The sequence below is a fragment of the Phodopus roborovskii genome, unplaced genomic scaffold (assembly GCF_943737965.1).
Source record: "Phodopus roborovskii unplaced genomic scaffold, PHOROB, whole genome shotgun sequence".
Taxonomy (NCBI): Eukaryota; Metazoa; Chordata; class Mammalia; order Rodentia; family Cricetidae; genus Phodopus; species Phodopus roborovskii.
This window is the reverse complement of record NW_026125397.1, coordinates 23,383,441-23,398,463: the sequence shown is the minus strand read 5'-3', so window position 1 is coordinate 23,398,463 and position 15,023 is coordinate 23,383,441. Positions and strand designations below refer to the sequence as shown.

At 42.4% G+C, this 15,023-nt stretch overlaps 1 protein-coding gene across 2 annotated transcripts in view; it reads right to left on the bottom strand.

Annotated features, from left to right (window-relative positions):
* Cdk19 (cyclin dependent kinase 19) overlaps positions 1–15,023 on the bottom strand; it is a 104,005-nt gene that overhangs the window by 65,712 nt on the left and 23,270 nt on the right. Inside the window, exon 2 of one of the 2 annotated variants that reach the window (XM_051175558.1) lies at positions 3,240–3,315. In XM_051175558.1, the coding sequence (XP_051031515.1) occupies positions 3,240–3,315 (76 nt within the window). The other variant, XM_051175559.1, reaches the window with a different exon arrangement.

Below are 15,023 nucleotides of genomic sequence, written 5' to 3'. Positions count from 1 at the left end.
TAATAAAAATGTTATTTAAAAGACCAAGCTAAAACAAAACAACAAAACCAGGTGTAAAACAATTAGGAAAGATATTTGATGGCCACCGCTGGCCTCCACATGCATTTGTCCACACAGATACAGGCACACACAGATACACACGTATATACAGGCACACACAGACACAAATGTCCGCACAGCACACAGACACACGCAGACACAAATGTCTGCACAGCACACAGGCACACACAGATACACACCTATACACACAGACACACACAGAAACACAATAAATGTTATGCTTCAATATCTTCTAAGAATATACTTTGTTTGCTTGTTTGTCTGAGACAAGGTCTCACTGTGCATGTAGCTTTGGCTGGTCTGGAACTCCCAATGTAGAGCAAGCTGGCCTCAAACTCAGAGAACCCAGGCAGTATGTTAGTAGCACTGGGGAGGCAGAGGCAGGTAGATCTCTGAGTTCAAGGCCAGCCTGGTCTACAGAGCGCGTTCCAGGACAGCCAGGGATACACAGAGAAACCCTGTCTTAAAACATCAAGGAAAAAGAAAAAGAAGGAAGCATCCAAAGAAGAGATTTTGTTCAAAAGTAAATCACATAAAATTTCTTTAGTTCTATTCTAAAAACCATGTCAAACATTTTATGAGCAAATTATCATAGAACATCTTGTTAAAATATATCTAAAAGCTGTCTGCTTTTAGGGGCTTTTCACTGAAATCTAATCCTTTCGCAGGAGGGCAGGATCCTGAGTTACATATCTAGTTCTACCAATCTACACTCTCACAAAGTTGGGCAAAGTGAGGGAAATCTGAACTCATTGAAACATGAAATGATACAATGACCCTTCTCCACTTTTTGTAGTTTATGCAAACTTTATTCATAAAATTCTTAAAATCATTGCCTAATACCATGTGTTTCTCCACTTTTAATATATGAAATATAATGCAACAATGTTAAGTCTGTAGAGATAAATTAGGGAAATTTAAACAGCTTTATTCATGGGCATTTCAAAGCTTTTCTCAGAGTTCATTACCTACTCTAATATACATTCTACCAATTCATAAAACAAAGGCTTATTCATCTATACTAAAAGTTGTAAGCATTCCACTGAACTTTACAAACGGCTGGCTGGCCTGGCCAGAGTGCAACAGAGAACGAGCAGAGGCGAGCTCTTCCCTGGCCATGGCATTCCCACCCGCCACAGGAAGACTGGAGGTGACCCTTCACAACAGCTCGTCTGCCTGTCACCTTGGAAAGAGCCGGGCTGGAGTGTGGGCGCATGCACACATTTGGAAACGGCCAAGCAGAAGTCACTGAGGAAATAGGACTTCTCAGATGACAACAGGCCAGGACTGAGAGGCAGTAAGCAGACAAGAAGTCAGGATTGGGGCTGGGAATACAGCTCGGTGGTTGAGCAGTTGTCTCCCATGTATGACTGCTGAGTTCAATTCTCAGCACTAGGGGCAAGGAGACTTCCTGACCCCTCTCTTCCCTCGGGCATGAATGCAAATGAGTTTTCTGTTGCCACAATTTTTGCATTTATGTGGGTGGTATGTGTGCACGTATGTCCACATGTGTGGTCACATGTGTAGACATGTCTCCTTGACTGAACTCTGCTTTATTTGCTCTCACTTGAAATCAGAGCACACTGATTCAGTGAATCTAGCTGTCTTGCTGTAGGGGAACCCCGTCTCTGCCTCCCAAACACTACCAATGCAGGCAGGCCTAGCCAGCTTTGGGTGTTAGGGATGAAGTTGGTCTTGGGGCTTTTGCAACAAGCACTAGACCCCATGAGCAAGCATCCCAGGCCTACATGGGATGCTTATTATGTGCCTTGGCCCCAACTCAACGTCTGCAATCTTAACCACAAACTGAAGTCATTACTTCATGGGCCCTCTGTGAGGTAGGAGGTAGAAGTCAGAGAGCAAAGTCCTCTGAAAGACCCCTGAGAGACTCCTTGCAATCCTTTCTATCACTGAAAGACACGGCAAAGGATGGCCAACACTCCATAGACAGGGAACTAGGCCTATACCAGACAGACCCTGCCGGTGCCCTGATGCTGGAGGCTCTAGTCTCCAGAAGTGTCAGGGATAGAAGCCTTCATGACATCTAGCCTCTGCTGCTTTGTCACAATAGTCCAAAAAGGTTAAGGAACCTCTCTGGCCTCTACAGTCTGTGGCCCTGACAGCCTTTAGCCTCTCTTACTATGCAAGCATCCCAATTTTTAAGAGTACTAAGGAGTTCCATCTTACAAGTTGTTCTATACCCACATAATCTAGAATGATTAATAAATTGTCCAACTAACTTTACAGTTGAAATTTACACTTGTATTACTTTAGATCAATGCATATTCCAGAGAAAGGCAATACTTTTGGGGGGGGGTTAAGTTTTGCAAAAATCTAATCTACATATACATATACCTAATGGATATGAAAAATGTAAACAACTGTTTAAGAATTACTATGCAAACCTTATTTAAATAGCTAACAATTTAGAGGGAATAGTCTCTAACAAATGTAAAAGCCCAATTAAAAATCTTCATTGAAGAATTAAAATAAGAAACTGTAATAGCAAGCCTTCAAAACCAGAATTATAGTTTTGCCAGTTTTCTGGTATGAAATAGGTATACTAAAAGCACTTATTCCACAGAACTGTAAAAACTAAGATTTAGCAAATCCTCAGCAGATATGGCTAGCCCTGTCTTCAAGGCAAGGGTATGCAAGGTAAGACTGGAGGGGAACATCCTTCCCTAAAGATCTGTACCATGTTCAACAGAGTTTAACCCACTGAATATTAGCACATCCATGGTATAAGTAAACTCATATAGTCATACATGCATAGAAACAGATAAAATCCTGCAAGAATCATTTTTAAAAAGAAATATAGACTTAAAATTAGAGAATACATTTTATTATTCACTCAAGCAATTATATGCCATAATTTTAATTACATCATTGTTTATTCAGTATCTGTATATTACAAGCCTCAAATAATCATTAAGAAAATTACTTCCAAGTGATTTTAAGTTTACAAATTTTCTCATTTTATATAAATCTGTGAGATTATCACTCATTATGCAATCAATACATTGATACATATTTCATATTAAATATATTGACTTATATTCAAATAAGCCCCCAACATTAAAAACAATCTCTCTGCAGGCTGACATGGATATCTGCGCCTGTACTTACTGCGATCTCTCTGCAGGCTGACATGGATATCTATCTGCGCCTGTACTTACTGCGATCTCTCTGCAGGCTGACATGGATATCCCTGTACCTTCGATTTGCTTCAGGGCGTACTCCTTTTCATCTTTTCTGCGTGTGAAAAAAAAAGCAGTTTTTACTTTTCCATATATTACTTAAAATTATAACTATAAAAACAATGGAAACATATTTAGTCTCTCAATGATATGTAAATATTTCCACTATGCCACACACTGCTGATTATGTTTGATACTTCTACTGTAGAAATAAGGACTACCAAAGGAAATTCATGTTATACTGAAAGCACCAAACAGAGCTAAAACATGAAATTCACAGTAGGCAGAATAAGATAATGAACACAGCACAGGTTAAAAGAGTAAACAAGCATAGATACACACTCCAACATTTGGTAAGATGACTGCCATTCCTTTCCTAACTATCTCAAGTCTACAGACGCCTTGTTATAAACCATCACTACAAAATAACAATATAAACCACCAGACTCACTTAATCGGCCCCAAGTGAAAGCCCTTTTAAGACTTCAAAACTTAGCACCAACACAGCTTTCTCTAAAGACTCCTGGAGAAGCCCAGTAACTAAGACGGGGTTTTGAAAAAGAAGCAAAGATAGCCAGGCGCTAGTGGTGCACACTTTAGTCCCAGCACTCCAGAGAGAGGCGGGAAGGTTCCTTTCAGTACAAGGCCAGTGTGGTCTACAGAGTGAGTTCCAAAACAGCCAAGCCTATACAGAGAAACTCTGTCTGGAAAAAGAAAAAGAAACCAGCAAAGACTAGGAATATCTGGAATCCTAATAGTTACCAGGGATTTCACCAATACAATATAACGCTTCAGTAACCGGGGCAGTCAATCAGATAAGTAGCTATTTTAAGAGTTAACTTCCTCAGAATACAGACAACACAGACACCAGAACCAGCCACAGGATGGTCCCAGCTGGCTCCCATAACTGTGGTTTGATCATCTGTAAACACAAATCATGCCATGGCTTGTTCTAATAATAGGGTCATATCCATTGCCCTCCAATTTTTGTCTTTTGGTTACCAGCTGAGACATCTCTGCACCTAAAGCCTTAGGTTTGATCCTGAGCAACAGAATAAAATAAAGGGGGCTAACGATTCTGTAACACAGTAAAAAGGAACACTTTTACATTTTATGTATAATTGCACTGCTGAAGGTTTGGTTTTTACTACATACAACAGTTTTTAATAATTAAAAGAATAAAAATAAAAGTATTTCCACTAAAAGATCAACAAACAGTGCTGGCTCTGTACGTTTTTGCTATTAGTCATGTGTGACTGCATGATGAAATTTCAATCAAGGATCAAATCACGCATTCTGGTGCTCCCGTGACAGCGGAGTGGAGTGGACAACTTCCCATTACCTGGGACACAGCGGCAGTGCAGCACACAGCATGGGACACTATCAGAGCCATCTGTAAATGTCTAACACGCAGACCGGTGGCTCTCACCTGTGGGTACTTCACAGAGAACAGGTGTCTACACTATAGTCCATAACAGCAGCAAAACCATGGTTGTGACGTAGCAACAGAAATTTAATTTACGGTTGGGGGTCACCACAGCATGAGGAATTAACAGGTCACAGCAGCCAGGTGTTATAACACAAAAAATAAAAATCCCAGAGACAGATACTGGGGTTCAAACTTCAAGCTGGAGATCAAAAAGCAAACCAGCCAAGCCACTAGCTCTTACCTCTACCTCAGACTGAAAGCCGACCCTGGCTCCACCATACCTCAGCCTGAACCCTGAATTCAGCGTGGCTGGAGAATCCTGAGACTTCAGTGTCACCCTACCCTAGGGTGGCTGGAGAGTGAGTCCAGCTCTGAGACCCTGTTCCTGTCTTATGTACTCCCTAATGCTGGGGCCAAAGGTGTGAGCTCTTACTCTTCACTTTTGTGTAGGTCATGGTAGCCTTGAACTAACATATCTGTCTACCTCTTACTCCTGAGTCCTGCCATTAAAGGTGTGTACCTCCATAGCCTGATCTCGATAGCCTGAGGCTGGCTTTGCTTTCTGAATCCTCAGGCAAGCTTTGATAAATCACAAATAATACATCACCACAGGTGTGGTGGACACACCTGTAATCCCAGAACTCAGAAGGCAAAAGCAGAGGCAGAGGCAGGCAGATCTCTGTGGGTTCAAGTCCAACCTGGCCTACAGATCAAGTTCCAGCACAGCAAGGCTACACAGAAACCATCTCAAGAAGCCAAAACCACAACAAACAATAAAACACATATATAATATATACATATATTACTTAAACACAAAGGGCCACCGCCCTGGGAAGGCTGAGAACCACTGTATTAGAGGCTCAAGGTGCACCATGATGTGACGTTTTACTACAACTGCACCAAAGAACTGGCACACTTGTCCTGCTTAGCTATTTCTCATCCCCATTCTGTACCGACAGCAGACAAGAGTCGACATGTTATTCACAATGTGCCTTTTAACACATCAGTTTAGAGCGGGAGATGCAGGTCAGTGGTAGTGTGTTTGCCTAGCATGCCAAAGGCCCTAGGGTCAATCTCCACCAACACAAAAATTAACTAACTAACCAACTAACTAATTAATTAATAAAAACAACAGAAGGAGAGAAAATAAATTTCTTTAGAATGTTTTCTTAATCGCCTATTTTGGATAAATAAATGAGTTACCCTCCCACAGTCAGTCCAAAAATTATATTTACTTTTTCCACCATATGCCAATCAGGATAATTAAAAGCATCTTTTTTTTTTTTTTTACTTTGTTTCGGTCGCCTGGGAAGAGGAAACCACGACTGAGGAACTGGCCTGTTGGGCATTTTCTTGATTGATGACTGTTGTGGGAGGGCAGACTGTCCTCAGTGACGGAAGTGTAAGATGAAACGAACCTCCCTCCAAAGTTGTTTTTGATCAGTGTTTCATCACAGTCATAGAAAGCAAATAGGACACTGTGTAATATTAAGAAAATATAAAGATTATACTACTATAAATAAATATATACATCTATTGAATATATTGAAACTAATACAAAAAAAAAATTAAAAGCACATGTAAGATGCAGGAAATTATACTGCTTAAATGGTACTGTTAATATAATGGTTTTAAGTTAGCATGGAGGGGATCCAAAATACCCCGATATTCTAGAAACAAATGCCTGCTTAAATAACCTTTAGCATTTTCAGTATGACTAACTTAGGCAGAAGGCAGGTGGGGAGTGTTTAAGACAGGGTCTCACTGCCTACCCCTAACTGGTCTGGAATTCAGCACGTAGATATATATACCGTGCTGGCCTTGAACTCGGAGATCTCCTGCCTCCGCCTCCGGAGAGCTGGGATGAAAGGCGTGCGCCACCACGCCAGGTTCACAGCAAAGACAAACATTAGGAAAAGCTTTCATGCTCCTTTCCCCTCTGCCACTGTCTCCTGGGCCATCAGACCATTCAGTACCACTAAAGCACAAGCAGCAGGTGACAGAGAGCAGCCAAAGCCAGTGGCACCTCCCACCTTGCGGCAGGGACAGAGTTCACGGAGCCAGTGAGCACACATGCTCACAATGTACATGCTTCATGTCTAATGACTACATTAGCTACCAGCTATCCACTACTGAATAAAGTTATTAATTCCTAAAATTACAAAGAGCTTTTTGATGTATTATTCACACTCAATCGCAATTTATTTTTCACTGAAATCTTTCAATCCCTAGTTCTCCTACATGAGGTGCTCCAAAAACTCATGGAATTGCAGTTTTATTTTTAATACTGTGAAGAATATTATACAATCTGGATAGGTTATTGTTGCTATGGAAACTATAAGATTTTTGCAGTAAGTCAAAAAGTGCAAAATTAACACATCACATTAATGGCTTTTGAATTTCATATCCAGGCTGTCAAAGGAATTTAAAAGCTTGAGAATAGACTAAAGCATAGGCTGTACCCTGAATTATATGGATAGAAACAAGGGACAAACCTAGTAATTATTTCACTTAAAAAGTTTAAAGATAACGTTCGTATGCTAAATTAATAAACCCTAGAAAACCTTTAAGTTTTAGAATTAAGAGGAAATGAAGCATATGTATCGTTATATTCACCTTTTTATTCTGTCTCGTGATGAATGGTGAAGAGGCACCTCTGAGATTCAGCACAAGAAACAGCAAAGTCTCAGGGAGCATGAGACTCTTTGACAACAGTCAACACTGCAGCATACAGACCACAGGCCCCACACTTGGTGCACATCTTTAATCTCAGCACTCGGGAGGCAGAAGCAGGAAGATCTCTTTGAGTTTGAGACTAGTCTGTGCTACACAGTGAGTTACAGGACAGCCAGGGCCATGTAGAGAGATTAAAAAAAAAAAAAAAAAAAAAAGACTGAATGTGGGGGCTGACGAGATGGCTCTGTGATTAAAGGCTCTTGTTGCCAAAATGCCCAGGACCCCCATCGTGGAAGGAGAGGGCACAGGCTGTCTACTTCCACACATGCACACAAACCCACCACACAAACAAATACATGTAAGAGAAAATGTTTAAAGACCAAGAATGGGATTGCTAGCATAATGCTCACAAAGAGTCCAGTCTAGGCACACGGGGAAGGAAGGGAGCTCACGCTCCCTCTATGTGGCTCCCTGGAGCCTTCCAAGTGGTAGCAGGGCTACCCCATGGCTTGCCTTTGTTCCAAGAACACGGCTCCCGTAATAAAGCAACTACCCTGTTGTAAGGGAAAGGGGAAACTCTGGCAATGCAGCAACGCCCTGTGATTCCAACCCTGGGGAGGCACAGGCAGGCAGCTTCTTAGGGCTCACTGACCTATCTGGCTAGTTCCAGGCCGCTGGGACTGTCTCAAAAGAACAAGAAGGTGGAAGATGCCTGAAGAACAACACCTAAGGCTGTCTTCTGCCCTAAGCACACACATGCCCACACATGCATATCCCCACACACACATGCCCACACATGCATATCCCCACACACACATGCCCATCATGCACATTCCTACACACATGCCCACACATGCATATCCCCACACATGCCCACACATGCATATCCCCACACACACATGCCCATCATGCACATTCCTACACACATGCCCACACATGCATATCCCTACACACATATGGACACAATAAATGAAAGGGGGCTTTTCTAATGTGTTAATGTCTGTGTGAACACATGTGCACATGCTTGTACAGGTTCGGCAGAGAAGGACACATCGGGGCATCTGACACTCTCTTCTGATCTCCATATGTACAGAAACAATGCACTCATACACATACGCAAATATACACACACGTTCACACAAATAAATCCTTAAAAGTTTTGCATCTTCAAATAAAAATATTAAAGTCTTTTTATTTCTGATGAAAATGTTTATACCAACTAGCCAGTAAGTTCATATTTTAGCTTTCAACACTATGCCAAACTCTAGAGCTGACGGAAATTGAGACCCTGGCTAACCTGGACAGCACAGCCCGTCTTACACAAGACATCCTGAGTAAGTAGGAACTATAGACAAGTAACGCCTGTGCTCTTTGCCCTCAGGACACACACAAGGAAGACCCAGACAGAATGTGAGGGACATTTTGACCTTAAGGAAGGTAACTCCTCTAGTCGTCCCTCTGAAGGGGTATTTCCCAAAGCAGGGAGGAGGATGCTGGGTGATCCAGGCACACATACAGTATGAAAACACATTCAGGAAGCAGCTAGTATTCAAGTCTCACTACAGAGCCAGGGTTGGGAAAGAGACTATGCAAATGGGGGCAGTCCAGATTCCTAAGATCAGAGAAGCTACCTATACAGATTACTGCTCAGAAAGTTACTCGTGATGGCTACAGAGGGGAAATGGTGGCCAAGCAAACACATGGTAGGCTGCATCAAGGTAAGGAAAGATGAAGAAGTATGTGAGAAGAAATGATGGATTGAAAGACATTTCTGAGGTGGGCACGGTGGCTCACACTGTCAATTCCAGCACTCAAGAGGCAAAGGCAGGTGGATTTCTGTGGATTCAAGGCCAGCCTAGGCTCTATGGAGAGTTCTAGACTAGCCACAGGGCTGTGAACAAATCCCTGTCTTAAAAAAAAATAAATGAATAAACATAAGAATAAAAGCATTTCTAAATGAAAACTGACAATTTTAGTAACCAGTTTGATTGCATATGTAGAGGAAAAGATGGCTGAGATGCCTGGTTGTGGGAGCAGTAATGCCCCCCTCCCCCACGAGGGAAACAATGACCCAACTTAAACTCTGATCCAGACATTCATTCCAAACACAATGGAAATTACACAGAAGACTTTACTGCATTAGCTTGTCAACTTGATACAAACTAGCATCATCTGAGAGGAGGGAGCCTCAAGTGCCTCCACCAGACTGGTCTCCACGCAAGTCTGTAGGGCATTTCCTTAACTAGCGATTGATGGTCCCACTGTGGGTGGGACCATCCCTGGGCAGTGGCTCCCGGGTTGCAGTGATACCACCAGAGTAGCATTGAGTTTTATTCGAGTTCCTTAGGAGCAGAAAAGACTCAAAGACAGATTTATCACCAAAAAATACATGTGAAAAATAAAATAAAAATGATAGAACCTTACATCAATATTTTCACTAGAATAGTAAGCAAGCAGCATGTCTTAAAATTCACCAGAATGCAACTTCTTCCGTCTGGAGGGAATGGAAAAAAATATACAAATATTTTGTCATTCACAAGTCTAGCTCTGTCAGTTCAGATAGAACGAGATCAATAGAGCCGGCAGTACTGTTTCCTCGGGTCGGTTTTGCACTGAGGGCTAAGGCCAGGGCTTCCTGCAAGCCAAGTCTCTTCTGTCACTCAACTGTGCTCTATGAAATTACCTCAAACTGTAAATTTATTCAAAAGAATTACTAAGATTCAAGATACTAAAATCAACACCTATTACATTTTAAATGTCTTAGTTTTCCATGGAAGGTATCTTCCTTTAAAAACAATTTTTCCCCCTGAGGAACCACCATACTGATCTTCAAAGTGGCTGCCCGAGCTTGCACTCCCACCAGCAGTGGAGGAGTGTTCCCCTGTCTCCACATCCTCTCCGGCATAAGCTGTCATTGGTGTTTTGATTTTAGCCATTCTGGCAGGAGTAAGATGGTATCTCAAAGTTGTTTTGATTTGCATTTCCCTGATGGCTAAGGATGCTGAGCACTTTCAAGTGTCTTTCAGCCAGTTTAGGTTCCTCTACTGAGAATTTTCTATTTAGTTCCAATTGTTAATTGTATTATTTGGTGTTTTGGTGACTAGCTTCTTGAGTTCTTTGTATAATTTGGAGATGAGCCCTCTGTCAGAAGTGGGGTTGGTGAAGATCTGTTCCCATTCTGTGGGCTGCCTTTGCCGTACAGAAGCTTTTCAATTTCAGGAGGTCCCGTTTATTAATTGTCGATCTTTGCCGTACAGAAGCTTTTCAATTTCAGGAGGTCCCGTTTATTAATTGTCGATCTCAGTGTCTGTGCTACTGGTGTTATGTTCAGGAAGTATTCTCCTGTACCAATTCATTCATTCTCCTGTACCACTTTCTCTTCTAAGAGATTCAGTGTGGCTGGGAGCCCATTCCCCATGGAGGGATACTCTCTCAGCCCAGATACATGGAGGAGGGCCAAGGTCCTCCACCTAATGACACAGACTCTGATGATCCCCACGGAAGGCCTCACCCTCCCTGAGGAGTGAATGGGGGGGGGCAGGGGAGCAATGAGAGGGAGAGGGAACTGGGATTGATATGTAAAATAAGACTGTCTTTATGGGAGTGGTCATTTTGTCTGAGTATGTGCATGCACACCACCATTTAAATGCGTGGTGCCTGTGGAGAGGCCAGTAAGGGACAGTTACAGACGGTTGTGAGCCACCATATGGGCACTGAGAAGTGGATGCAGGTCCTTTGTGAGAGCGGCCAGAGCGCTCACACACGTGTTATCATCGCCCCAGAGCTCACACACGTGTTATCACCCCAGCTCTCACACACGTGTTATCATCACCCCAGAGCTCTCACACACGTGTTATCATCACCCCAGCGCTCACACACGTGTTATCATCACCCCAGCGCTCACACACGTGTTATCACCCCAGCTCTCACACACGTGTTATCATCACCCCAGAGCTCTCACACACGTGTTATCATCACCCCAGAGCTCTCACACGTGTTATCATCGCCCCAGAGTGCTCACACACGTGTTATCATCACCCCAGAGCTGTCACACGTGTTATCATCACCCCAGAGCTCTCACACATGTTATCATCGCCCCAGAGCTCTCACACACACACGTGTTATCATTATTCTAGCACCGTTTTCTCTTAGGCAGGTGGGAGTTTGAGCATACTTTTCCTAGTTGATGCTAACTAGTGTTAGTCTCTTTCTCGACACAGTAAGAAAAGCTCTTGCCTTTATAATCCACAATCTATGAGATACACTTCCAAGGAAAAAGTTAGTTGATTTAGAAAACTTTACTTGAAATTTGAATCAATATAGTGCATAAATCATGAGGTCAAACCAAAATGTTAGCTATCTTCTTCTGAGAATGCTGTATGAATAAAGGTGTAATAATAGAAGAGTTTTTATTACACTTTATTGGTTTTTGTTGTTGTTGTTTGAGACCAGGTCTTAGCCTGTATCCCTGGCTGGCCTCGAACTCACTATTTAGACCAAGCTGGCCTTGAACTGACAAAGACCAGTCTGCCTTTGCCTCCAAAATGTTGGAATCAAAGGTATTTGCCACCAAGCCCAGCCCTGCAAGAGAACACTTATAAAGAAAACAAGTTACAAAATCATTTCTTCATGTCTGTATATACTATGAAATATGCCTTACATAAACTATCAACAATACAAAGATTATTATTGCCATCTTTATCCCTTCTGATTTTTCTGTAACAAACATCAACTGCTTGTGTAATAGTCATTTTCTTTCAAGAGTTTGCGAATTTGTCTACTTAATGGTCATATGGATACACACCTAATTTAGGGGTGCAGAGACAGGGGAATTAGGAGTCCAAGGTCATCCATACTACACAGTGAGTTCAAGACTAGCCTGGGCTACAAGAGACCCAATCTCCAAAGACAAAAACATTCTGGCGAATCTAGCTTTATCAAATTATATATTTCACACAAATGCTAATCCAAGAGTTACAAGTCACTAATAAGTTGAAAAACAAAGATACTAATTAAATAAAATTGTTACTCAATTAAAATCAAACGTAAGTACCAGTAACAATAAGCCATCCTATTCTTAATTTATAATGAACAGCTATCTTTTCCATTTACCACAACTCCTACTACCCAACAGCACATTTATTACGAGTTGCAAATAGCTGTCTTTTCATGGTACTTACTACACATCAGAAACTGACCACGAGCTCAAACATTAACTCTCAATTCCTATCATATGCTGCAGTCCCACCTAAAGCCGAGAGGGTAATGGCTCCTAAATTACAATATTCAAGCAGACTTGATTCAAGTTTCTTCGTGTCTTTATGTGCCAAGACTCGCATGCTAATGAGCACTAATGACAAAGAGACAAGCAGAACATGTAAGTCACGTCAAGGAACCCAACGTCACCTAAGACACCAAGGTAAGACTCTCGAGTAGTCTATATTCCTGTGGCTAGTCTGGAGGTGTGAGGCCAACAGGAAAAGTAGTTAAGGGACCTCGAGAGTATTTTAAGTGTGTGGGAACAATAATATAAGCTAGGGTGGTGGCAGAGGAAATAAAAGGAGTAGATGGATCTGCAAGACAGCTAGACACAGTGCCAACGGAACAAGAATAAAGAAACACATGAAAGATAACCAAGCATGAGTCCTGTTAGCAGGCAGCTGGGCGAGGAGTTAGAAAGAGCAGCCTGGGGAAGTTTGAGGGAGCTCACGGTGAGGGCTTTGGTAATGTCTATAGGGAGCTGATGCTCAAATGCCTAGAGCTCAGAGCCAGGCAGACATGAGAAAGTCAAGTCAGGGAAAGGGAGGAAGGACCGAGCCTGCAAGAGCATCACTTGGAAAACTCCTGCCCCAGCACACCTAAAATGTATGCTACGGGCTGGGGATATAGCTCGCTTGAGATTGTGCCTGTCTAGCGTTCGGAGCCCAGCACCAGGTAAAAGCAGGTGTGATGGTGTAGGCTTGTAACTTTGGAACTTGAGAGATAGAGGCAGGAAAATCAGAAGTGCACTGTCAACCTCGGCTACTTAACGAGCACCCAGCCAATGATGCTACCTAGGACTCTCAAAAAGTGGGGGAGGGGTTGGCGCCCTGAGAGATGACTCAGCAGATGACTCAGCAGGGCCAACCACCCTGGCCTTGCAGAGAACTAAATTCAGTTCCTGCAACCTGCCATGGGCGCTTTATGACCAGTTGCCATGGGCACATACATGTTTACATGTACACACACATACACATGTTTTTTTTTTAAATTTTTAAAAGCATGTATTAATCTCATCTTTCTCAAAGAAACTAAGAAGAGGTAAGGAGGTAAGATGCGACCACTTTGTTTTGATAAGGGTAATTCTTTGAGATTTTCAATTGTAACAATATATACCATATCATATTCAATAAATGTGCATAATTCAAAAATAATAAAAATAGCCAACTAACTTAAAATACAGTTCAAAAAGTTCTCAAGAAAATTACTTCCAGTTATTACTGGTAAATTAGAACTAGGCACTGAAGAAGGTAAAAGGCAGGGTTTCAGATGTAAGAACTAAACAGCCTGAACTCCTCTGTCTCTAAGCGATGGGAGGGGAGTGAGAGCAAGGGTGGACTTAGCTGACTGTGAGTGAAATGGGTGGCCCTGCCTTGAGCACATAGCAGAGACTGAACACACACCTCACCCTCTCACAATCCCACATCGTGAGCAGGAGGTGCACGCACAGCCACTTACTCCGCCACACCTAACAGAACATGCTCTCCAGAGACTAAAATAATTACTCCAAAACTAAGTTACTCTGGTTCTCATGCAGAACCATCTACAGACTGACCTCGGTATTAACTTTATGCACTGGAGTGTAGCATTATGTAAGCTGCTACAAATCTTCTATTAATTAAAGAAAACAATCTAAGCCAAGCATGCTGATGTACACTTTAAATCCCAGTACTCAAGGGACAGAGGCAAGAACCTCTCTGAGAACTGGAGGTCTGTCTAGTCCACAACAGAATTCTAACCCAACCAGGGTCACACAGTAGGAACCCCCGAGGCCCTGTCTCCAAACAAAAACTAAAAAGCACTAGAACTTCGAAAGATGTCTCAAATATTCAAGTGTGAAGACTGGAGTTCAAATCCTACAAGCCTCATAAAAGCCTAAAACAAACCAAGACAAAAATCTGATTGATGTATTCCACTAATGTCTGAGAGACAGAGAGGATCTGCAGATGCGCAGAGGCCACTGCTACCCTGGTGTTTACACCAGAAAAGCAAGCAGAAGTGTCTCCAATAAGAGGGAAGGTGAGGCCCAATACTGGAGGCCCAGCCTCACACTGGAGCATGCACATACAAGTGCACGTGAGTGCACGCGTGCGCACTCGCACACACACACACACACGCACGCACATGCAGAGACATGCGCACACACGCGCGCGCGCACACACACACAGACTTTCGTACACATGCACACACACTCACATGCATGCACACCCACGTGTGTGCACGCACACTCTCTCTTTTTAAAAGAACTCCTCCAGAAAAGTGGAGAAACTTCACAAACAGCTGTATAAACTCATAAAGGTAGTAGTTACAATATTTGGCATATAAATGGCAAAATGGTCCTTTTTTTAATCAAAGAAACATGCCCAAGAAAAGTATGTCAGAATTTCTGATCCTAATCT